The sequence below is a fragment of the Aulonocara sp. 'chitande type north' Nkhata Bay genome, linkage group LG14 (genome assembly GCF_057382095.1).
Source record: "Aulonocara sp. 'chitande type north' Nkhata Bay isolate Kocher_YH1m ecotype deep benthic linkage group LG14, A_spYH_male_GT1.1, whole genome shotgun sequence".
In the NCBI taxonomy this organism is placed as follows: Eukaryota; Metazoa; Chordata; class Actinopteri; order Cichliformes; family Cichlidae; genus Aulonocara; species Aulonocara sp. 'chitande type north' Nkhata Bay.
Window position 1 is genome coordinate 40,676,243 of NC_141357.1, and position 26,718 is coordinate 40,702,960.

The 26,718-nt window shown below is 45.5% G+C and overlaps 1 protein-coding gene across 2 annotated transcripts; it reads right to left on the bottom strand.

Moving 5' to 3' along the window:
• Positions 1–1,792: 1,792 nt before the first annotated feature.
• LOC147315339 (S-arrestin-like) lies at positions 1,793–22,564 on the bottom strand. 2 transcript variants are annotated; one of them, XM_086262624.1, is made up of 16 exons: positions 22,478–22,564; positions 15,539–15,606; positions 14,885–14,945; positions 13,316–13,360; positions 12,751–12,950; positions 11,766–11,825; positions 11,493–11,560; positions 11,281–11,416; positions 11,079–11,163; positions 10,319–10,391; positions 8,769–8,906; positions 6,293–6,370; positions 5,479–5,493; positions 5,305–5,357; positions 4,188–4,197; positions 1,793–3,379 (listed from the first exon to the last, which is right to left on the bottom strand). In XM_086262624.1, the coding sequence occupies exons 2-16, from the start codon at positions 15,584–15,586 to the stop codon at positions 3,286–3,288; spliced, it is 1,164 nt and encodes a 387-aa protein (XP_086118750.1). In that variant the 5' UTR covers positions 15,587–15,606; positions 22,478–22,564; the 3' UTR covers positions 1,793–3,285. The 2 variants fall into 2 exon arrangements, with proteins under 2 accessions (XP_086118750.1, XP_086118751.1); XM_086262625.1 differs by lacking the exon at positions 4,188–4,197.
• Positions 22,565–26,718: the final 4,154 nt, after the last annotated feature.

Consider the following 26,718-nt stretch of genomic DNA (forward strand, 5'->3'; position numbering starts at 1 on the left):
CCGGTGACCAGGTTAACTAGATTTTAGGTAACTATTTAGATTTCTTTACATAGTCCACTCTCAATGGTGCCGGTGTTTCATCATGCACGCGTTAAAGACAAAAATAAGTTCTCCTTCTCCAGCTCGTGCAAAAGCATACACGTATCAATGTTATCTTCAGATAACAATGAAATCATCTTACTTAAACACAGCAATCAAAACTCAAATCTAGTTGACCTGAACACAAGCTCTCATGGCAGGTGTGGGGTGAGGGTTACACCTTTGCCCTCGCAGATTTAGTGAAGCTCGCTCCCACACGGCAGAGACTCAGGTGTACTCTTAGGTTGAACGGAGTCGTTTTTTATTTTATTTTTTAGGCTGAATTTCCAAACCAAACAAAGTTCAACCCTTTGACTCAAACACAGAAAACAGCCATACGGTGCTGTTGAGTCAGTAGCAAAGGAATAGAGAAAAAAAACATATAAATGATATGAAACAAGAGGAAAACTAAATAATAATAAAATAAAACAGGGGTTTGAGTCCAAGAGCATCTCTAAGTCCAGTAAGGAAATACATTTCAGGGCTTTTGTGTCCAGATCTGGAAAATACTTTGAGATGATTCTTCCACGCACAGAAGTGGGCTCGGACTGTAATATGTTGCTAAAATAATCACATTATTCAGTCCAGATTTTTGTCTTTCATTAATACTCCAGTGTTAGTCCACATCATATACAGAGCAAAGAAATGTTTTAGAACAAAGCCAACTTTGAGAATCGGTCCAAACTCACAAACTAAGTTGGGCTGTAATAAAACATTTTCCACAGTCTCAGTGTTGTCTTCACAGAATCCACAGAAAAGTCTTCCAGTTCAGCCTAAAGTGTGAAAACTGAGAAAACTCGTTCACAAGTTTAAATTCATTGTCGTATTTTTTGGCCTCCTCATCCTCACTGAAAACAACACATTTCCTTTTCAGTTTGCCAGGCTAGCATTTTGTTGACAAAAGGTTTCTTATTAATCGATTCTTGTCTTCCCTCTCTCACTGGATACCTTCAACAGTTATCGGTCTCACTTCTACACCAAGGTTGGAATATCTCCCAGTCTGTTGAACCATTGTTTTAAAGGGTACCGGGACGATCTTCATACCTGTTTTGTCCATGAAGTGAGTCACGGACCATGGTGCTTTTTGCTCCCTTTTTGATTTTCTGTTAGCACCAATGTGTCCTTAGTTTCACTTGAGTGTATTATGTGTTGTGAACTCATGCTTGTATAGTAGAGGAGAGCTTGTTGGTGGAACTTTGACAGCTTTGTGGGCACTTTGAGAATATCACGGTAGAGAAAGTCAATACCTCGTAATTTCTGTGTCTGACAAAAGAGCTCAAAAATCTTAGTTTGAGGCTCCGTTCATAACCCCCAAATCAAAACTTCTCTACACTCTTAACCCTATCAGCTCATCTCCTGTAGAGACATTTATTATTTTTCCAAATGAAATTCAAATTCACGCTGAATTTGAGTCATTCTGTCACAAACTCATCTCGGATAATAAATTCTTCCAAACACTGTCGTGTTCCTTTGAAGCCATGAATTAAAAGTGGATTTACATGCTGCTGTTAGCCGCTCTCTGTGGACCCAGGCAAAGGATTACATTTGGGCTCTGAACACGCCCCCGGGCCCAGGACGAGCTGCCCTTAGAGTCCGGGCCCTCTGGGTCCACAGCCTCAGTGTTAAGTGACTGACAGTTAGTATCCACAGACACAATGGCTCCACAGATACTCAGTCCATCTGCAGAGACACACAAAACAGCAGGAAGCCTCAGTTTGTGGATGTACTCATTAATCATGACACTTTATTAATCCTTAAGGAAATGATGTAGGTTATAGTTGCTCCAAGACAGTAACAGGCTAAACTAAACAATACATGTTACAGATTTTTCAAATTTAAGAATTAAAAATAGCACTAATGTACACAAATCACTTAATTATAAATATCAAGAATATTATGGATGGATGCTCACTGGACTCGATCTGATCTCTTTATTGTCACCGTATAACAAAAGTACCTCTGTGTGACAGGAAGTAGAAGTGAGAAACCCAAATGTAAAAACATGGAGCCGCGCGGAGTGTGAAACATGGAGAACAGGCTTCTTTAATCAAACACAAGCACAGCGACTAACAGCTCACAACCTCAATCTGTTTAATGCATGCAGAAAAAGTGGAACACACACACGTATGTCAGGTATCACCGTATCAGACAGAAACAGGAGAAACATCGCTGCCTCTAAAATAAGCACACTGACAGGTCAGCTATGACGTGCTCTACAGAACGTCAGCAGCTCGTTTCACTGAGCTCTAAAGATGCACTTTACTCGTCTACATTCGCTCAGAGCCTCACGGCTAACAGCCCGGCCTGCTGACACTCATCATATCCAGCATTTCCTTCATTTAACGTGACACACCGACCCTCTGAGGACGGGAAATGTTAAACTCTGCCTCCCAGAAATGACCCTCAGGCCCTCAGCTGCTTTCCTCTGGAACAAAAGAAGCTCCACGTGCTGCAGGAGGAGGTGGAGTTGGACGGAGGACGGCCAATCATGGATGCCTGTGGCCACGTCGGCATTCTTCACCTAACCCTAATGAAGCACTTAGACCAGGGGTGTCCAACTCCAGGCCACGAGGGCCGGTGTCCTGCAGGTTTTAGATCTCACCCTGTTTCAGCTCACCTGAATCAGATGATTAGTTCATTACCAGGCCTCTGGAGAACTACAGGACATGTTGAGGAGGTCCTTTTAAATCAGCTGTGATGGATCGAGGACACATTTAAAACCTGCAGGACACCGGCCCTCGAGGCCTGGAGTTTGACACCTGTGACTTAGACCATTTCATTCATCAAAGACAAGCAGCTCCACCCGTCCATCCACCTCAGCGTCCTCCCAGCCACGACTGCATCACTCAGCTTTGTTCACAGCATAATCACTGTGGCCACCGGAGGGCGCTGCATCAGGTTTGGGAAACCCTAAAGTACACACCAAACCCAGCCATGGAGGAAATGCTGCAGGAAAAAAAAGTAAAAACACCTGGTTCCAGGTAAAAGTACTGCATTAGGGGAGGAGATGGTCATTTATGGCAGACAGAGTTTTTGGTTCCTGCTAGCGCCACCTCGCGGCTGTAGTTAGCCTGGGGGTGGTGTTGCAGGAAACACGATGGAGTCGTTAAAACAGTGAGGAAACCACGGGTGGACGACCACGCTGTGTTCATCTTCAGCTCCGAGTGGCCGCCGCGCCGTTTGACCTGAGGCAGCCGTCTTTGTAGTTCAGGCGTCGGTGGGGGACTCGTCGTCGTCTCCGTAGACCACGCCCTTCAGGTAGGCCCGTTTGAATTCCTCAAACACCATGTCATCTGATTCACTGCAGCACAGACACAGTGGGAAGATCAACAGCAAGCTTCGCGTCCTGTCTCAGCAGTTTAAGTCACTTCCTGTTCTTGATAAACAAGAAAAAACTGAAACACACGTGTACGTTTAAACAGACGTTTGCCGTAAACAGTCACATGACCACGCGGAGGTGCTGGGGCTCGATGACCAGCTTTAAACCACAGCCGCCCGATCAAGGTTGTAAAAACTAAAGTGTGGGACTTCAGTCTATCAGCGGTGTCAAACATAAGGCTCGGAGGCCACAACTGGATCGGCAAAGCCTCTGATCTCGCCTGCTGGGCAAACGTGAAGGAGGGCAGGAATTTTGGCCTTTAACTGTGTTTTCATTTCAAAATCCATCCGCTGTTCTCACCGAGGTGACGACAGAACACGACAACATAACATTTTACAGTCACAGGACGAGCGACGAGCGAATTTTCTACATGTCGTGCTGACAGATTTCTTTGATCTGCGTTTAGTTGTCGTGTGGAAAAAGGAGACGCCTGTTTTATATTATTTACGCCTCTCAGGGATTAAAAGTGGGATTAATCTTTACAGGGACAGCAGGGGCGCTTTGCTGGTCCGGCCCTCCACGTAAGACGAGCTTGACCTTCCTGCTCCACGTGAGCTACGTCTGCTGCTCTGCTCCTTTTAAATTTAGCCAGTCAGATTCGAGCCCCTCCCCCCCTTGTAAGACAGAGAATCGGCCTGGGAAGCGCCAACCTTTCCCTATGATGTCCGTCACACAGAGGAAGACGTCACTGTGTGGGACAGGAAGTGATGTCGTTTACTGTCACACTTACCTGTCCTTGGCTGCAGGTCAGTCAGCATCAAGAAAAGAGAAACAGGTGAAATATGAACAATATGAACTTTTTTATATGGCGCCAAATCACAACAGCTGGTTTCATACGGTCAGGTAGACCCTGCAGTGACACACCTGGAGGGTAACACTGGGAACACGCAAGAGTGTGCACCTGAGAGTGTGTGTGTGTGTTTACGTGTGTGTGTTAAACTCTATTAATCGGTGCTAATCTGGATGTTAATCTGTGTGACGCAGCTTCTTGTTTATCACAAACTGCTGTCAGCAATACACAAGAAGCAGCTTAAAACACACACACACGTAAACACACACACACGTAAACACACACACACACACGTAAACACACACACACGTAAACACATGCACACACACATAAACACACACACACGTAAACACACACACAGACTCACACGTACACACACGTAAACACACACACACATAAACACACACACACGTAAACACACGCACACACACATAAACACACACACACATAAACACACACACACGTAAACACACACACACACACGTAAACACACACACACAGACTCACACGTACACACACGTAAACACCCACACACACACGTAAACACCCACACACACACGTAAACACCCACACACACGTAAACACACACACACACACACGTAAACACACACACACACACACGTAAACACACACACACACACACGTAAACACACACACACGTAAACACCCACACACACACGTAAACACACACACACACACACGTAAACACACACACACACACGTAAACACACGCACACGTAAACACACACACACACATAAACACACACACACGTAAACACACACACACACGTAAACACACACACACACACGTAAACACACACACACACACGTAAACACACACACAGACTCACACGTACACACATGTAAACACACACACACACACACACGTAAACACACACACACACACACACGTAAACACACACACATAAACACACACACACGTAAACACACACACAGCTGGACCAGCTGTGTGTGTGTTTACGTGTGTGTGTGTGTGTGTGTGTGTGTGTGTGTGTGTGTGTGTGTGTGTGTTGTGGAAGCTGAAAGAAATCTGTACCTGGTTCAGGTTTGGGATGCATGAGCCTGAAGGGAACCTCCAGAGACACCTCACTGTAAAGCACAGACACAGCTGTGAGTCCAGATGTTTTACACACACACACACACACACACACACACACACACACACACACACACACACACGCACACACAGTGTGTCTGAGCGTGACCCTACCTGGATCCCACCATCCTGTCAATGAAGGGCAGCAGAGAGAGAACAGACACAAAGAGTCAGATTGCTTTGAGGTTAATTTTCCCTCTGATATGAGGCGCAGCGTGCGGGCACGACCCTGGCTGAGAGAGCGCTCCTATTGGTCAGTGACACTTCAGGCTCTCTGATTTGAAAAGATGGAGTTTCATGACCCTGGCACATGATAGAGGTGTGTGGCTGGTGTCCAGGTCAGCTGACCCAGGAGGCTGTCACAGCCCCACATAGCAAAATTGGTATGGCCCAGATCAGGCCCACACAATGTTCTTACACATGGCCCACATACCGCAAAAAATGACGGCCCTTTGGTGGCCCAGATCTGGTTGACATACACTCTGCCGTGACACCGGTCAGTCAGAAGTGCCAGCTTGATGCCGGATCCAGGCCAGACCTGTTTTCTATGAGCCTGGCCAGATGGACCAAAACAAGATTGAGCCAGATGTGGCATGCCATCACATAGACAGTGCCGTCTAAGCCAGGCCTGGCCCACATCTGGATGACAGACCACTTACCATGCCAGAAGTCAGCTAGCAGTGCCGGCTTGACACCAGATCTGGGCCAGACCTGTCTGCTATTTGGGGCCAAGGTGTTGGTGACGTTGAAGCTGTTTTTGTTGTTCTGTGTCATCAGTTGCTCGTATTCACAATGTGTTCAAACCACTGCCTCGTCACACCTGAGCTGCTGTAAGTGAGGTCAGGCAGAGGGCCTGTAGTGACCTTTGACCCCTCACCAGACACCTGAACATACACACACTGTTAACAGCAGGAAGTGTGAGACTCACCCTGAGGCGACCATCCTCAGCACGACCTTATAGGAGACCAGAATCCCCTGAACCTCCTTCAGGACCTCCTGCTTCACACTGAGACACAGACAGCTCTCATCAGCTTAAGGAAAACTTTCTGAAAGTCACACAACGCTCTTTCGCTAAGCTCAGGAAACTCAGGTGCTCTCGGCATTGTGTACTAGCACGCTATGTGGTTAAAGGACAGGTTCACAGCTCTGTCAGGGGTCACAGGTGTCTGAAAGCACGAGCAAGGTTTCAGGCTCGTCGGCACAAACTGAGAGTCAGGAACCGTTTGCAGCACAGAGCTTCAGATCATCCAGAGTCCCTGTGGTGTTTCTAACCCAGCAGCTAGAAACAGGTCAGAGATCTGACCCCGCAGAGGAGACATTAGGAGGGAGATGTCCGAATCATCGAATCAAATAATTGTTTGGGATGCTTCTGGTTCCACCTCTAAGAAGAAAGTTAAACTGTGGAGGCTTCATGACCTGACAGAACAAAACGAGACCTCGGCTCTGACACTTGGATGAGTCCATTTCTATCATATTTCTAATTTCAGTGGTTGATGTTCTGGAAAACATAGTTCAGTCTCCTGGAGGCTTCCAGTCGTCAGAGGTCATCAAGCTGATTTAAATTGAAAAATTTGCCAAAGTGATCCCACTATATAAAACTGGTGATAAACAGATTGTGTCAAACTATGGACCGGTATCTTTACTGCCTCAGTTTTCAAAGATTCTTGAAAAACTATTTGCAAACAAACTAGATTCTTTTATTGATAAATATGATTTATTGAATGATCATCAGTATGGGTTCAGAAGAAATCGCTCAACATCTCTAGCTGTGATGGAATTTATTGAAAATATTGCAACGGCTGTGGATGAAAAACAGTTTGGAATAGGTGTGTTCATTGATTTACGTAAAGCCTTTGATACGATAGATCATTCTTTACTTTTACGGAAGTGTGAAAGGTATGGTTTAAGAGGTGTTGTACAATTTTGGTTAAATAGTTACTTGAATAATAGGTTCCAATATGTGAGTATTAATAACATGAAATCTAAAGTTAGAAAAGTAACTTGTGGAGTTCCGCAAGGATCTGTTTTGGGACCTAAGTTACTTTTACTTTATATAAATGATATTTGTACAGCCAGTGATACTTTAAAATATGTGATGTTTGCTGATGATACAAACTTATTTTGCTCTGGAAAAGACATAAAGAAATTACTGGAAACAGTGGAAACAGAGCTCATGAAGTTAAATAGATGGTTTGTATTTAATAAACTATCATTGAATGAAAGTAAAACAAAATTTATGTTATTTGGAGGTAGTAAAAGTAATATTAAAGTAAAATTGAATTTAAATAATGTTGAACTTGAAAGAGTATATGAGCCAAAATTTTTAGGAGTAATTATTGATGATAAACTTTGTTGGAAGCCCCACATAGAACATATGAAATGAAAATTATCCAAGTCTATTTCTATTCTTTATAAAACAAGAGATTCTTTGAATAAGAACTGCCTTTATTTATTGTATACTTCCCTTTGTTTGCCTTATATGACCTACTGTGCAGAAATTTGGGGGAACACATACAAAACATATTTGGATTCAATATTTAAGTTGCAAAAAAGAGCTATTAGAATAATAAATAAAGTTGGATACAGGGAGTCCACCAACCAGTTTTTTGTAGGATCATCTATGTTAAAATTCATGGACATTATATATTCTAAAACTTTAGAGATGATATATCGTGTGATGAAAAAGAATGTTCCAATTTGTATTTTAAGGATGTTTCAACTAAGAGATGGAAAATATGATTTGAGGGGGTCTTATGTGTTTGAAATGCCTAAAGTGAGAACCAATGTTAAGTATGTGTGTCAGTTTTGGGAGTGAAATTATGGAACGGACTTAATGATGAACTGAAGATGTGTTTTTCTTTGTCATTCTTCAGGAAGCTTTTAAAAATTAGTATTATACAAGGTTATAGAAATTTGGTTTGTTAACATTTTTTTGTGTTGATTTAATTTCTTGATTTATCATTGATTTCTTTTCAAACTGTTATACAACTTATTTATCAATGCTATTTATTTTCTTGGTTAAGGATTTGATTACTTCTATGGGGGTAAGGGATAGGATAAGTATAAGCCATAAGGCTTCAGCCTATTCACTTTTCGGTTTCTGTTTGAGTACTTTTATGTAAAATTATAATCTGTTGTTGTTGTTGACTGAAATAAAAATTTCAATTCAAATTCAACTGAGGCTCCATCACCTCGACGGCCTGACCAGACTTCAGGCTCATCTGATGGAGTCTCCGGAGATCTCGTGAGAATGCAGCCGGTCTGAACACTGTGTGTATTTTGCCCAGAATGCTCTGATGACAGATCTGTCTCACCTGCCAGGTTAAATCATGTGAACCTGTCCTTTAAAGAGCAGCCGTGTTTCCTGTCTAACACCATCATTAAAACCTCAGTGTGTCTCTGACATGCTCGATGAAGCCAGGTTGGTGTCCTCGTGTTTAAGTCGCCCATCCAAAGCGAGTCCTCTGCGGTCTTTGTTGTATGCCAGCAGAGGGTGCAGGGTGTACTCCTGCTTCAGACTGGTGCCACAAGGCACAGAGTCACTGTAACCGAAAACATAACATGATTAGAAACCTCTTGGTCAAACCCAGGGTGGTTAAAACTAACCCAGCTGACAGTGTGAGGTCACTAGGAGTATCTTTAGACCAGGGGTCACAACCTTTAAGACCCAAAGAGCCACTTGGAGCCGGTTTCCACGCAAAAGAAAACACTGAGAGCCGCAAATACTTTGTGACGTCTAAAATGAAGATAACACTGTACATATTGTTTTTTTACCTTTATGCTTTGTGTGAACAGCTAAAGTGTGTTGCTTATGAAATCCATGAAGTGCTACAGAGAAAACTACATTTTATTTATGTAATGAACACATTTCGATCTCTTAAAGAAATATAACAAAAGGAAAGCTGAACTACAATGATCCAGCAAACAAAAACTGCTGTGAGCCGCCAGCCTTATATCTCCTTTGGGCTTTTGGAGCCTTGACCTGACTTTTAAAAATAACTGGAAAAAAGCTCTATGCTGCTGAAAAATGAAAAATAGATATTTACAAAATTCTGCCTAAATATGTATTTTACCTGGTTAATGTGTGCGGTGGGGCGTGGTCTGCAGCGCCGCTGCAGGGGAGGCGGACGCACCTGAGCGGCACCAGCAATCACGCCTCGCCACCTTAAAGTCTGTGCTCTCTCTGCGGTTGTGTGTCGGGCTGTGAGCTGCAAAGCTACAGCCGGCTGTGTGCGTACAGCAGCCGTGTGTGAAAGTGGTCAATAAAGAGATGCTGTAAAGCGTGTTCATGCAAACATCGTCAGGTCTGCCGTGACATGTTTACAACGGGACTTCTGCTCCTGAACCTCTGCGCACAGTGAAGTCACTTCATCTTTACAGGACAGCTGTCGTCTGTGAGGCGTGAGCGTGTTTGTTTTTAACATAGTTCGCGGTGGAGCTGCTGACATAATGTGGATCCCAAGGTCCATAATTGGCCTACCTGGGGTTGAAAGTCTCGATAAATGCAGGCGTTTCAGCGGGCACACCGGCTTCCGCCAGTGTGACGCTTATTTTGAGCGATGAAGAAATAATAGAAAATAAAAGTGTATTTTTATATTTCAATATCACAATAATCTTCCAATTTAGAACTACAAGTTTAAAAAGAACTAATACAAAAAAATACACTTCAGCTAAATGTAATTTATTTTCCCAAACCACGCAGAGCCGCAGTATAAGGACTAAAGAGCCGCAGGTTGCCGACCCCTGCTTTAGACCAAGATGTATCAGGTACGACAGGGGCACATCTGTTTTTAAACAGATCAATGCAAAAATTAAATGTACAGGAAACATCTTCCTTTTGAAAAAAGAAAAAATGTTCTGTCTGATCAAACTGAGACCATGAACGCAACTCCTGCTTTAAGTTCCCTCAGAAAATATTCAAAAGAAATATACTTCTGTTATATCCTTAACTCACCTGGTCTCCTCTTTGGCCACAGACTTGACGTACTTATCGTTGGAGTAAAGGATGACGTGGGTCACCTGCTCGACTAAGCACAGAAACTCAAAGTAAGCCACCGTGCTGCTGCAGACAGGGAACACACCTGTCTGCTGTCAGAGGCCTGCAGGTGAGGCAGCGTGTCACCGCCACAGACACCTTTCCTCATGTTTACAAGGAGCAGCTTTTCTGGTTAAACATCTCCTTAGGTCACAATTCAGTTTGGCCAATCGTGTCTGAGCAGGCTTTGGTTGCATGACTTTTTAAATTTATGCTAATGGAAGGAAGTGTTATCAGCTGATGTCTCCAGTCAACCCGATACCACTGCAAAGTGCGTATTAGACACGCCGTCCACTGTGTCCATTTCACCCTTTGCCCCTCCAAAGAGTGAAATGTGCAAGCGTGCAGTAAGCTGCAGTACCAGCAGGGGGAGACATTTTATTTAAAGTCATTATGTCTTGAAATAAATAAGCCAACAAAATAATGTAAATACATATTAGCTGCCTAGCTTAGATGTTTCTGGAGAGTAAGGACTCTGGAATGGACTTCATACAGTTTTTGTTCACTACAGACTTCTCGGCTTTAAATCAGTCGTCTCCCCTGATGGTAATGCAACTTCTGCATGCTTGTACATTTCACGCTTTCCTTTATAAAAGGAAAAACTGGAGAAATGATGCTTGGTGGCAGAGACACGCTGCTCTACGTCACCTTAAGTACTCTGAAGCCAAACTGATGTCACCTGACAAGCTGATGTCTTTGATGTTCCTGCTGGACGAGTTGGTGATTTCAACATTGGCTTTGAGCGGCTCGCCGTGGTAAAAAGTCTGCAGACAGGTAAGCAGACAGGTAAAGTGCTTTCATGAGTATATCTGTGAGAGTCCTCCAGCTTTCAGAACCTGGTGGTTCTGGTGTCTGATTCAGAACCTGACTGAAGCTCTGACCTCTTTGGGCAGGCTCAGTTTCACATGCAGAGGTTTCTCGGACATCAGGAACTCAAAGGTTGTCTCTGCGCTGGGAAGCAGTTTGCTGTCCTCTGGACTGAACTGGATCTTACGGATGGTGAGACGGACAGAACTCCTGCAGAGAGGACGGAGGAACACGTGAAAGGCTGTCCATCGAGTCTTCAGACTGAGATCCACTCTGAGCGACTCACTGTTTGTCGATCTTCTCGTCCTGGTTCTCACCACAGAAAGCTTTCACCTCAAATTCCACCGCACATTTCTGTCCAGCACACAGAAACACACAGTTTGCACATTTACAGCTAGTATCATTCATCGGGCAAATTGGCTGCTTTCAGAGGACTGCGTGACAACGCAGAGAGAGGGAAGCTGATGTGAAACATCAGTGTGTGTACTCTGAGACTTTGTGGTGCTGAAGCAATGTACAGATGAAGAACATGAAAGGCTGAGTGTAGTGATGGCGTTACCTTCCCCACGTCGGACAGTCCGGGCTGCAGAGTGATGGAGCAGGGCAGGTTGTCTGGAAACTGAAGCACATTAGACCGTCACGCTCGTCCTGTACGGTACCCGAATTGGTACGTCTCATTCTAACCTCTTCAACAATAAACACAGGAATAGTAACTAATCAAGACAATCTATACGATTAGAAGAGTGAAACCCACCCCTTCCTCTGTAACTGCGCCACAGACACACGCTGGTGACTACAGAACAATGACCTCGCCCGTGTTCAGATTTCAGTCAGGTTCTCGAAGGTTCTCATACAGCTACAGAGAACCCTCCTCTTTATTTCTGAAAATTTCTTCCCTAAAATGTTAGATTGTCTTTCTGAACGGTTAATGATCATTAATTTCTAACCTCTCAGAGAACTCTACTCTTTTCTGCTCAAATGTGGACATCCATCCATCCATCCTATTCTGCTGGAGCCTATCCCAGCTGTCTTAGGGCAAGAGGCAGGTTACAACCTGAACAGGTCGACAGTCTAGAGTTTCCAGTGAACCTGACCTGCATGTCTTTGGACTGTGGGAGGAAGCCGTAGAGAACCCACGCACACGGGGAGAACATGCAAACTCCACACAGAAAGACCCCTGTGGTTGAGTCAAGCTCAGGACCTTCTTGCTGTGAGGCAACAGTGCTAACCACTGTGCCACATTTCTAGTTTTAAAGAGAGTTTTAACAGATTTCTGAGACATTTGTGGGGGTTTTGTTATTCTGACTGGTGCTCTAATTTTTTATTCATTCTGTAATCAGGTTTTCCTTTTTTACCTTGAGGATTTTGGATGACGATTTAGGCCAGATCTGCACTGGGTACAAAACCTAACACAACAAAAAGGACTCTATTCCAGACATGACAAATGTGGCCTTTCTGTTTTCTATCCTTGAACCTGATGGAGGGATTAAACCTCTTCCTCTAGCAGGGCCTGATCTTTCCAGATGTTCCAGGCTGTTCCTCACCTCGAAGAAAAAGGGGAAGGCGTTGTTTCCAAGCTTTCGCAGCAACTTCTGCTGGATCTTGGTGTGGGTGAGCTTTTCTTTGTCCTGCAGCTCGGGGTAAACCTGCCGGGTCACCAGGAAGAGGTCCCTCCTGAAGGCCACGCCCATCACATCCATGTCCTGACGGCCGTAGCGAAATGTGCACGACAGCATCACATACACTAACAGACACCGAAAAACAGGAATGAAGCCACACATCCAAGAACATGCTGCACCAGGAGAATCTGGCTCCATCAAACCTAAATCAGTGTGAATAGAAGCTGGAGAAACGTCTGTCAGAAGCTGCTTATTGTTCTCTGAGATCTTTTGTGTCGCACCCACCCCACACTGCAGAGAAATGTTCATCTGCACAGAAAGAAGCTTTCATTCAGTGAAATATGTTTTACACAGGAGCCACAGTCATAAGCCCTGTGGACCTCCTCCGGTAAAGCTGAGCTTCTCCACACTGACGGGCTGAAGGAGGGAGTCCCACGGCACCTCCTCCGGGTTCTGTCTTATGTTACTGCACACATTTAAACACACTGACCTTTCTTTCCTTTGAGCTGCACTGGGTCAATCACAATCACGCCATCTGTAGGAAACAGGAAGTGATCAAATCACAACACATTCCTGACTGTTTTAAAGGTTTGTCACTGTCCTCCTACTGGGCATGAGCAGAAATGGTCAACTACTTCCTGCTCTGCTACCATCCCCATATCCATGGCTAGTTTACAATTAGCAGTAAAACCAGTGAGCACTGTTCTTCAGTCTGTTCACTGCGGTGTATGGATCCCACAGCACAGGCCACCCCTTCTTCTTTAGCTCTCAGTGAAGGCGGTCGCACTTTTCTCCTCTCCTCCTCACCCTTATCTTCCCTGCTTAGCCTCTATGTCCTTGTCTTGTGTGCATTACTTTCCCTGGAATAGCCTCCCAATGTCGTTCTCTAAAACCTAAAGAGAATTATGGATTTGATCAACTGGTCTCTGAATGCTATTGACACCCTTTTCTCAACGAGAAGTCTGGGCTCGGGAGAGCCCGAGTACCCTGGAGGGACTTTCCCTGCCGGATACACGATGGACGGGTGGCAGAACTGGAGGACTGTGTGCCTGGCGGGACTGTCGATCGAGGACGCTGAAGATATCTATCTATTCGGAACCGTGATAACAGGGTTCATGCTGATCGGAGTTGGCTTAGCCCTGGTTTATCGGAGAAATAAGAGAGCGGAACCGGCTGTTCAAACCCCCCCAAGGCTGCCCGCTGGGATCGAAGCGATGGGATGAGGCGCGACCTCTCACAACGAACGTAATATGGTCAACACCTTGGAGACGCTTGCAGCTGCTGTGAAGGCTCAAAGCAACACCATTGAGCGTATGAGGGGAAACATCAGAGAGAGGCCTGCTCACAATGAGACCCTTGAGCGACAGTTGGAACACATCGCGGAACGGATCACTGCAGTTGTGAAGTCTCAGAATCAAAAGAACGACAACACCATGGAACAGAAGTTTGATACCATCATGGGGAGGCTCGCGGCTGCCTGCTGTAACCCTAATTTCCCTCGGGATGATTAAAGTATTCTGATTCTGATTCTGAACATTCACCATGAGCGCTGTGTGGTGGAGAAGCTCTGTTTAAAGAGTCGGTCCTGGGTCTTTGACCCAGTTTGGAGTGAAGTATGGTTTGTGACTCAGATTTCATATTCTAGCTCTGTCTTTATTTCTATATTTCATAGTGCTCTGAATTTTTCATTATTCACATTTCTAGTTCTATGTTTCTTGTTCATGTTTGGTGTCTTCGTTTCCGGTCTGTCCCTGTCTTGTACCTGTATCTCTCTCCTTCTCTGGTCTGTCTTTGTGGCTCTTTACTGTCGTAGTCCTGTCTCTGTGTTCTGCTCATTTGTCTCCACAGTCTGTCATGTCTCCATGTTTTTCTTCCCCAGTCTTTGTGGGGTCCTGACAGAGTTTATGCTTTTTTCTCTCACAGGGCTCAGCACATGCAGAGATGTCATGAAGACATAGGCCTGCATCTGTCAGTCCTCCATCTTTAAACATTTTCAAGAAACATTTTTCAATCAGTAGCAAAAGCAGAGCGAGAGCAGGTAGTTAGCATCAGGACTCACCGACTGGATCCACAAAGTCGCAGTGATCCACAAAGTCCCTCTTTGCCATGTAGACGGTCACCTGAAAACACACGAGGGTCACGTAAGACTCAGAGTCTGCAGGAGCTCCACATTCCCTCTAAGCAGGGTGGACCATCACATGCTTGCAGAGGCAGAAATGACAGCACAGCTCTGAGTAGAGTTTTTTTTTTGTGCTTTTAGTTTCCCACAGACCGGGAGCAGAAGGCGCATCGGTTCAGTTCATCGATGGAGTTAATGTTTTTGAACCTTTTCCCATTCTGAGGTCAGGAATAAAAAAAAAACCTGAATGTTTACCCGCAGGCAAAGCAGACATTAATATTACAGTTACTCTGTCACATGTCAGTTCAATTTGGATTTCAGCACAAAGATGCCATCGCAACCCAGAGGGTCCGGATTAACAACCTGGATCCTGTTGCACACAGAGCGGTGGAGCAAGATCAAGGACCAGAACTTTATGGATGCCTTAAATGGTGCCCTGAGTACAAATCAGCATCCTTTCAGTGCTGATGTTTCTATTAGGGGGAAACTTTAGTCTCTCCAAAAGGAACTTTGATATGACCTCTGCTCTGGGTTTCTAAACCACATCTTCTCCATGACTTATGATGTCGATGCTGAACTATCTTCAGAACTTACCGACTTGTCACGGGACACCTTTTTAAAGACGACGTGCTTGGGACTCATGCTGAGTGTTGGATCTTGACCTGCAGCACAGAGACATTCACATATCAAACGTTTATCATCTCAAAGTTAAATTGCACACAGCCCTCACACCTAAACATCCACTCGTGCATCTATGGATGATTAAAGCATCCCAGTAATATGACCAACTGAGAACACAGGCAGCAGATCTAACGCAGTTTTCTTTAACATTGTACAGACATGAAAGAAACTCCGACTAATAAGAATAATAAAAAAGATCTGGTGGATGGAGCACTCCAGCTGTGGTTTCGGTGGGTGATGGTCTGGGCTGTACTCGGGTCAGTTATGGAGCCGTGCTGCTGCAGGCTGTGCTCAGTGAGATTTCTTCATTGTCTGGAATCACAGACGCTGTCCAGACAGAGCACATTCTCCTACAGCTGCAGATGTGCCTCAGCATTAATGACGCCATCACAGATGTGCCAGCTACCCCTGCACCTGCTCGGAGGAGGTGGGGGAGTTTCTGGATCTTCGTGTGGATGCAGTGATGTGCTCCACTCCTGTTCCATGTTGCATCCACCAACACAAACCAACGCCCACCAACACCAACCAGCACCTACCAAGATCCACCAAAATCAACCAACATCTACCGACATCTGTCTATGAAGGTTCTCAGTCATCCAGGTCATCAGGGTGGTTGTAGCTAAGGTGGTAGAGCAGGTCATCTACTGTTCGAAAGGTTGGTGGTTCGATTCCTGGCTTCCCCTAGTCTGCATGCCAAATATCCTTGGGCAAGATACTAACCCCAAATTGCTCTCTGATGCATCCGTGTGAATGTGTGTGTGAATGTTACTTAGAAAGCACTTAGAAAAATGTGCTTGTGTGAATGGGTGAATGCACAAGTTGTGTTAAGCGCTTTGAGTGCTCAGAAGAGTATAAAAGCGCTATATAAGAACCAGTCCATTTACAGTGTATGCCTACTGGAATTGAGTGCCTTTTTTTTTTTTTTGTGTGTGTGTCCCGTTTGGATCTTTAGCATCAGAATTGTTGTCTTAAGGCCAAGAAAGATGCCAAGCGGATTTATTTTACCAAGTGGATCATCATGGCCTTGCCGTATTGGTCCATTTGATTGACCTTTATTATAATTATGAATTTATTTTATTTTCAGTTGCAAACGGGACAGACATGACTGGGGGATAGGACAGGGAGAAAGAATGAAAGAAAGAGAGGGAGAGAAAGAAAACCAAAGGGGAGAAGAGACGGTGAGAAGGGGGGAAGAGAGAAAAAAAAAAAAAAACAAAAAAAACAAAACTCCTGGGTCACCTGTATGGAGAAAAAAAACAGAAGAGAAAGCAAACAACAAAGAGCAACATAATAAAAAAAACAGCACCGTCACAATAAACTAGCTAGCAGTAGATATCAGTAGATACTAAATAATAAACGATATTGTGCAGCACGCAAGATAGACAGCGCACAATGTGCTTTGAGGCAGCAGCCAAGAAAGCTGTAGTCCACGTCTGTGAACACCCGTGTGTACACCCGTGTGGATCAGCATGCTTGCATTCCAAAGGTTTCTCCATGTAACGATCTGCTAGGGAGTGTGGGGGGGCCACAGCCCCGTCCTCCAGGGCATGAAGCAGGTATGGAGGAGATCAAAACTCCAGACATCCAGAGGCCCCCAGAACACAAGAGACCAAGGAAGACCAACAGAGGGGCAGCCGCGCCACTGTCCCAGAAAGAGCTGAGGAGAGTCCCAGATGAGGGCTCACTCAGCAGCCGCGGAGCAGAAGCCAGGGGGAGTTGCAGTGACGCGCCCGTGAGCTCCGCCGGCAGCCAGCTGTGCCTGAGTGACCGAGCCCCAGGCCGAGAGGCCGGGGGCACCCCACCTCCGAAGTGGCCCGAGCGAGCCCCAATAAGCGTCCGCCAAGGAGTGAGCCGGTGTGTACCTGGACGCCCACCACCAGACACAAAGAACCACCAACGCACCGACACCTGAGGGAGTCCGCCACTGGCAGGGGAAGTGGTGGTGGGTGGAGATAGGCCTCCAAACCTTGGAGGGCCTGAGATGTCCCCAGAGAGGTGGCGCCTGATACCCAACCTGACATATAGACACAGACATACAGGCACACACAGACACAAACATCCATTCCCACCCTCATGCTCTCATATACACTTACTCCACACTCAACCAACGTGGAGACAGACATAAAGAGACGCTGTACACACGATCACACTCCCCAAGCGTACTCTACGAACCGGGTCTAGGTACCCTTGCCCCTGGAGGGGGGAACTGCACCCAGACCCAGGTGGTGTTACCCTTTTCCCTGCGGTGGGGAGAGGCAGACCACCCCGACTCCGCAGCAGCAGGGAGGCCCCACACTCCAGACCGCAGTTGGACGGCCAACTCCTCCTAGACCCCCCCCCGCTCCAGCAGGCCGCAGAGAACGGGGGTGAGAGAAGACTCCAAACCTCCCTCCACCCGCTCATTGTAGTGTTGATGCATGTGTGTTCTAAGGTGCAATTAAAACCCAGGAGGGCATGGAGCTACCTGCCAGAGAGCAGCAGGTAAGCGCATGGTCCCTCCTGCTAGCCCTCAATGTCTTCGTGTATTCAAAATTGAGAGGTGGGCAACGACGCCAGGGGTGAGGTGTACACCCTGATGGTAATTTGGACTCCGTGTATCGTGCCCACCAGAATTGAGTGTCTTGACGGCTGCCTCTGTCATTTTCCCCTCAGGAGGAGCGTGGAAAATCAGAGGGCAGCAGGCACGGGGTGTGTGTGGACACACGAGAGTGGAGAACACGGAGCACGGACTTTTTGGGAAGACACGACACGGGAGTCAAGGGAAAGCACGAGGATTTACTGTTATTGTTTCCATCACTGTAAATAAACGCACTGTTTATACACAGAGCACCGCGCCTGGGTCCTCATTCCCCATATCCCCACGGTCTGCCATGCCAAACCGCGACACACTTAAAACATGCAGCTATCCTAATTGGGCATTTATAAAGTCAGCAAAGAGGCACAGATAAGAAGATCAGACACCAGCGAGGGAGGATAAGAAAGACAGACGCAACAACATTGTCATCCCCTATGTAGCCGGTGTATCAGAGAAACTCAGGAGTTTTCTCCAAGCATGACATCCTGGTGTATTTCAGACCCAGCAACACGCTCAGACAGAAACTGGTTCACCCGAAAGACAAAACTCCAAAACACAAACTTAACAATGTGGTGTTTGCTGTACAGTGCAGCGAGGAATGCCCAGACCTCTACATCGGAGAGACCAAACAGCCACTTCACAAGTGCATGGCACAACACAGAAGAGCCACCTCCACAGGACAAGACTCAGCAGTCCATCTGCATCTAAAGGTCAAAGGTCACTCTTTGAGGATGCCAATGTTCACATTTTGGACAGAGAGGACAGATGGTTTGAAAGAGGAGTGAAAGAAGCATCTATGTCCACTGTGAGCGACCATCTTTGAACAGAGGCGGGGGTTTACGACACAAACTCTCTGCCATCTATAATCCAGTTTTGAGATCCTTCCCAGACGCCTTAACGCCCACTCACATCCTGGGCCATCTGACCTCAGGAAATCACATGATAGGGTGGGGCTACGTTTCACAATGAGCTCACCCAAAACCCTGGCTGATTGTGACCCACACCCATTTTCACACCTTGGCTCACGTGATTAGGTAGAGGATCATCAGGTGGTCATGTGTCCCTCTGTGGGGGGAAACTCCCACTGGGTTTAAATCTGGGACTCTCCACCATTTAACCCTAGAACTGAAGAAGCTTCTCGGATGAGAGGTGAAACGTCTTCAAGCAACTTAAAGAAGTCCAGACGCTTTTCTTTCGAACCTCCTTAATCTACCAACATCAACCAACAACCACCAAGATCAACCAACATCCACCATGATCAACCAACATCCACCATGATCAACCAACCTCTACCAACATCTACCAACACCTAAAAAACATCAACTGTCATCCACCAACATCTACCAACACCTACAAACACCTACAGTGGGGCAAAAAAGTATTTAGTCAGCCACCGATTGTGCAAGTTCCCCCACCTAAAATGATGACAGAGGTCAGTAATTTGCACCAGAGGTACACTTCAACTGTGAGAGACAGAATGTGAAAAAAAAAATCCATGAATCCACATGGTAGGATTTGTAAAGAATTTATTGGTAAATCAGGGTGGAAAATAAGTATTTGGTCAATAACAAAAATACAACTCAATACTTTGTAACATAACCTTTGTTGGCAATAACAGAGGTCAAACGTTTACTATAGGTCTTTACCAGGTTTGCACACACAGTAGCTGGTATTTTGGCCCATTCCTCCATGCAGATCTTCTCGAGAGCAGTGATGTTTTGGGGCTGTCGCCGAGCAACACGGACTTTCAACTCCCGCCACAGATTTTCTATGGGGTTGAGGTGTGGAGACTGGCTAGGCCACTCCAGGACTTTCAAATGCTTCTTACGGAGCCACTCCTTTGTTGCCCGGGCGGTGTGTTTTGGATCATTGTCATGTTGGAAGACCCAGCCTCGTTTCATCTTCAAAGTTCTCACTGATGGAAGGAGGTTTTGGCTCAAAATCTCACGATACATGGCCCCATTCATTCTGTCCTTAACACGGATCAGTCGTCCTGTCCCCTTGGCAGAAAAACAGCCCCATAGCATGATGTTTCCACCCCCATGCTTAAGATAAGATAAGATAAGATAGAACTTTATTAATCCCTCGGGTGGGTTCCTCTGGGAAATTCGATTTCCAAAAAAGCACAGCACCGACAGAAGTTACAGAGTTATACACACACACATATATATAAATACAGAGACAATATAAATAAAATATACGAAGGGGATAAATAGAATAAATAGGAATAAAAATAAAAATACAAGTGAATTGCACATTTCAAGTATTGAGTCTATTGCACCGTGAGGTGAAGAGGCACTACAGCTTAGTTGTTCCCTCCTTTGTCCTCCTGTTTCCCCTCCCTCTCCCCTCCAGAGAGGAGTTAAACAGTTTGATGGCGTGTGGGACAAAGGAGTTTTTAAGTCTGTTAGCTCTTGTCTTTGGGAGAAGCAACCTGTCACTGAACAGACTCTTCTGGTTGTTTATGGCCGTGTGCAGAGGATGCCCAGCATTGTCCATAATGTCCATCAGTTTCTTTAATGTCCTTTTCTCTGCCACTGTCACCAGAGTGTCCAGCTTCATGCCGACCACAGAGCTAGCCCTCCTGATCAGTTTCTCCAGCCTGGATGAGTCCTTCTTCGCTGTGCTGCTCCCCCAGCACACCACAGCATAGAAAAGTACTCCAGCAACCACAGTAGGTATGGTGTTCTTGGGATGCAACTCAGTATTCTTCGTCCTCCAAACACGACGAGTTGAGTTTATACCAAAAAGTTCTACTTTGGGAGAATGTCATGTGGTCAGATGAAACCAATCCTCTGCTGTATCATCCATGTGCTCTCTGGCAAACTTCAGACGGGCCTGGACATGCACTGGCTTCAGCAGCGGAACACGTCTGGCACTGCGGGATTTGATTCCCTGCCGTTGTAGTGTGTTACTGATGGTGACCTTTGTTACTTTGGTCCCAGCTCTCTGCAGGTCATTCACCAGGTCCCCCCGTGTGGTTCTGGGATCTTTGCTCACCGTTCTCATGATCATTTTGACCCCACGGGATGAGCTCTTGCGTGGAGCCCCAGATCGAGGGAGATTATCAGTGGTCTTGTATGTCTTCCATTTTCTGATGATTGCTCCCACAGTTGATTTTTTCACACCAAGCTGCTTGCCTATTGTAGATTCACTCTTCCCAGTCTGGTGCAGGTCTACAATACTTTTCCTGGTGTCCTTCGAAAGCTCTTTGGTCTTGGCCATGGCGGAGTTTGGAGTCTGACTGTTTGAGGCTGTGGACAGGTGTCTTTTATACAGATGATGAGTTCAAACAGGTGCCATTCATACAGGTAACGAGTGGGGGACAGAAAAGCTTCTTACAGAAGACGTTACAGGTCTGTGAGAGCCAGAGATTTTCCTTGTTTGAGGTGACCAAATACTTATTTTCCACCCTGATTTACGAATAAATTCTTTACAAATCCTACCATGTGAATTCATGGATTTTTTTTTCACATTCTGTCTCTCACAGTTGAAGTGTACCTCTGGTGCAAATTACTGACCTCTGTCATCATTTTAGGTGGGGGAACTTGCACAATCGGTGGCTGACTAAATACTTTTTTGCCCCACTGTACCATCATCCACCAACATCCACCAACATCCACCAACATCAACCAACATCTACCAACACCTACAAACATCAACCATCATCCACCAACATCTACCAACACCTACCGACATCTACCAACATGTACCAACATCCACCAACACAAAACCACATCCACCAACATCCCACATCTCTGCAGCATCCTCCTCTGACTCCACCTCTCCATCCAATCATGAACTGTAGGTGAGGGACTCACTGACCTTTACAGTGACAAATGTTTTTCTCAGATTGTTGAACTGTGTGCTCACATCCTGACACGCAGAGTTGAACCCTTTACATCTCCTCTGAAGCTCTGAGAAGATCTTCTCGCCGTTCCACCTCAGTTGATGGCAGATGTTAATCCAGTTTTACTGGGGTTTTTTGTTTGTTTGTTTTTCAATCAAACTTAATGCTGCATCATATAAAATCAGGGGATACTACAAAAACAAATGTATGAGTTTTAACTTCTGGTAACTCGTCACCAAGTTTAAAAAGTAATTGATCAGATTTGTTGTTTCACATCAGCTGTGAAGCTGTTTGTGCTTTTAGGTGAAGCTTCACAGAATTAAGGAACATCAGCTGACCTTCAGACTTCCTCAATAAACTAATGAAACCCATCATCAAACACTCATTCACACTGATAACAGATTCATCTCTCACTGAACAGACTGACCTGAAGCTGCAGTGATGAAGACGAGCTGGAGAGAAGCAGGTTTGAAGCTGATCAGAACGATCAGTTGTATTTATAATCAGCACACAAAGCCTGGTCAGCATGCACATCATTACAGGAATAATCCTGCAGGCAGACACACACACACACACACACACACACACACACACACACACACACACACACACACACACACACACACACACACACACACACACACACACCTTTTCTAGTGGGTTGATGAATTTTCTAAATTACCGACTGATGGCAACAAAAGCAGATTTGAATAAAAGTGGAATTAAACATCTTTAATCCAAACCCCTGACCTCACCATGCACCTGACCGTTGGAGCTTTGCAGTAAATTTGGACCTTTTAAATGATTATACTATCATCTCATATCTTTCATAACTTTTTCAGCTCAGCAGATCTCCACATCAAACTTTTTGGCTGAAAAAGATGTTTAAAGTCTTTTTAAAAATGCAGCCCGGTTGCTTCTACAGCGTCTGCAGGAGTCACAGTCAGAGCACTGAGCCTGCTCTCTGTGAGCAGCTGCGTGATGATCGATCAGAGTGTGAAGAACCTGCAGCAGTTTCATGTCTATTTATACAACACACACACACACACACACACACGTATATATATACACATGCAGATGAATGAAGACTAAAAGCACATGAGGTCAGATGGTTTTGGTTTGTGTATTGATCGATATTAATATGACATTAACATGATCAGCAGGATGCGAGTCAGCTGAGCCGATAAGTTTCTGTCACTCAGACTCAGCAGTCTGAGTGCTGACAGCAGCAACACACACACACACACACACACACACACACACACACACACACACACACACACACACACACACCTGAAGCTTCGGTTGGACCTGAGTTGGTCTATTCAGCTGCTCGTTGATGCTTCTAAAAGTCTTAAAGGTGAGTCACCTGCAGGACCTGAAAGTGAGGACATCGTGGATATCAGCAGTAAGCGGACACGTTAACCTTTGACCTCAGTCACTGACACAGAGACATGTGACCATAATCTGCTGTGCACAGTGTTGGGGAGTAACGGAATACATGTACCGCCGTTACGTATTTAAAATACAAAATATGAGTAACTGTATTCCGTTACAGTTACCGTTTAAAAAGGTGATATTCAGAATACAGTTACTTTGTTGAAATAAATGGATTACACTGCGGTATTTTCCTGTTTCATATTGTCGCGGGTCAGGACTGTTTGGGTTTGTTTGACAGCTACGTTCTGTTGTTCCAGGCGGCAGCGTTACGGTTGCCATGGTTACAGGGCGACGCTCTCTCTCTCTCTGCGACTGTGTGTTTCCTGGGTGAGAGAGCGCCTTTTCGTTGTTGTGCTAAGCTAACAGGCAGAATGCTACAAGCATAGCTCTAAAGAATGTAGCATCATGGGCAGTGTAGTCCGTGCTGCAGGGAGAATGGACTGCCATACACGTTATGGGTCTGTGAGCGCGAGGAGGGAGAAAAAGGGGAGTGGAAAGGTAGGAGTTGTCATCGAGGAAAAACGGGAGCTGGAAGCATGTAAATATAATAATAACCACTGCAGCCAAGAAGAGAGCCTGACGAGCCCAGTTGTAAGTAAGCTATTAAGACTCGACTGTACACCGTGTTCCTGTTTTCGTCTGAAAACAATAAGTTCCGTTGGAGCCTTTCAACTCCTCTCTCTGTCTCTCGCAAGAAAAGTTGACCCACACAACAAAGTAAAGCTATTTTTCGGCTACGAGCCGACAGGGACCCCGCCGTATTAGTCAGAGGTCCCTTTACTACAGTTCGGAGTCGCGGACCTTCAGTAATAGTAATAAATCACACAGCAATAGTACATTCAGCATGATAATATATTAAGTAATCCAAAGTATACAGAATACGTTACTCTCATTGAGTAACGTAACGGAATAAGTTACAGAATACATTTTGGGGCATGTATTCTGTATTCTGTAACGGAATACATTTTAAAAGTAACCTTCCCAACACTGGCTGTGCATCAGCCACACACTGTCCTTTAGTTTCTATGCCATATGTTAAAACAAGATCTAGAGTGTGATTAAAGTGGTGGGTGGGTTCTTTTACATTTTGAGAGAAGCCAATTGAGTCTAATAACAGATTAAATGCCATGTTGAGGCTGTCATTTTTAGCATCTACATGGATGTTAAAATTACCCACAATAATTATTTTATCTGAGCTCAGAACTAAATCAGATAAAAAGTCTGAGAAATCAGACAGAAACTCTGTGTAAGGCCCAGGTGGACGATAGATGATAACAAGTAAGACTGGTTTCTGAGTTTCACAGCTGGGATTGGGACGGTAAGCAAACTGGAGGGGATTGACAGCGCCTGGGACCATGTGGTTGATGTGTGTGAGAACCAGTTGTTCTAGGCACTTCATGGCAACTGGTGTGAGTGCTACTGGCCTGAAGTCATTTAGGGTACTGGTATAATGGTGGAGCACTGCCTGGGATAGTGACAGGTTGAAGATGTCGGCATACACAGCAGCTAGTTGTTCCCCACAGGCCTTCAGAATTCTGGGAGGAACTCTATCGGGTCCCACATCCTTGTGGGGGTTCACCTTCTTCAGAGTTTTCAGGACCTGTGTGTGTTTGACCTGGAAGCCAGTGCCCGTGGGGCACCTGGGGGCCTTTGAGGTTGTGTCTGTGTTCAGCCTGTCAAACCTGGTGTAGAAGGTTTTAAGACTGTCTGGATGGGTGGCATGTCGGGTGTCTGTGGTAGTTGTGGTTCTTGATTAGTTTGTGACAGATTTAATTCCCTGCCATGTGCTGTGTGTGTTGTGGTATAAGAATCCCTTAATTGTTCCACAAGGGGAAATTTTGTTCTAACAGCAGCCAGAAAGACACATATACAAACAAACAGGACACAGGACACAGAACAGAAACATACACAATTTTTACATATTTACATCAAGGACAATGGTTACCAAAAGCAGAGTACTGTACCGTTATTAAATTAAATAAAATTAAATACAGATAAGAGGCAAACCCTGGTTATAGTGTAAATCGGTTGATTAAATTATTGCTGTTACAGCACAGATGTAAACATCTACGTTTGTTGGGAGCAGTTCTGATCGTACAGTCTGACAGTTGCAGGGAGGAAGGACCTGCAGAAAAGCTCCTTCATGCATCGAGGATGCAGCAGTCTGTCACTGAAGCAGCTCTGCAGTTCAGCAACATTTACATGCATGGGGTGGGAGACTCAGTCCTTCTGTCTCCCACCACCTGCACTGGGTCCAGGGTGCATCCCAGAACAGAGCTGGCCTTCCTGATGAGTTTATCCAGCCTCTTCCTCTCAGCTGCCGATAAACTGCTGCTCCAACATACCACACTGTAAAAAATGGCAGATGCCACCACAGAGTCATAGAAGGTCTATAAAAGCGCTCCCTGGACTCCAAATGACCTCAGCCTTCATACCAACAGTGTTCAGTCGAGGATGAACACAGTATAAACAGTATTACTATCAGAGTCCATCCATCTATTTTCTTCTGCTTATCCGGGGCTCGGTCGCAGGGGGAGGAGCCTAAGCAGAGAAGCATAGACCTCCCTCTCTCTGGGGAAGACCGAGCCGTTCCCAGGCCAGCCGAGAGATGTACGCTCACCAGCGTGTCCTGGGTCTGCCCGGGGCTTTCTCCCAGTGGGACATACTAGGAACACCTCACCCAGGATACGTCCTAGGCGAACCGTCTCAACTGCCTCCCCTAACCCTACTATCAATGTAGGGAATGGAAATCAGGCGGGGAAACTCATGAAACATCTGTTTACATCTGGTTGAATTCAGTTGTGTAAATCCACAACGAGCACCAGGTCAGCTGATCACAGTCTGAAGATCAAGGATATTAGGACCACCAGGAAGATGATCCCCAAACAGGTGTGGATGACTTTTCCGAGCAGGCTGGCAGATGCACTGAAGACCGAGTCACAGCGTCGGAGGTCAGGTCTGAGGTCTGAGGTTTTGGGGTGATGAAAAATGTGGTGATGAAGCTGATTGTTGGGGCCAGGAGACAAGCCCAGGTGACCCCGGAGATGATTTTTGCAGCTTGTACTATCTGCATCATGTGAGTTCCTGATGGATGGATGATCTTCAGATACCTGGAGAGACCAGAGGAAGGAGGCAGTAGATAACTTTACTAATCAATCACAGCAGTTCCTGTTCTCATCTGCAGAAGGCGTCAAGAAGAGAACAAGATTCATGTTTATTAAGCTTTTA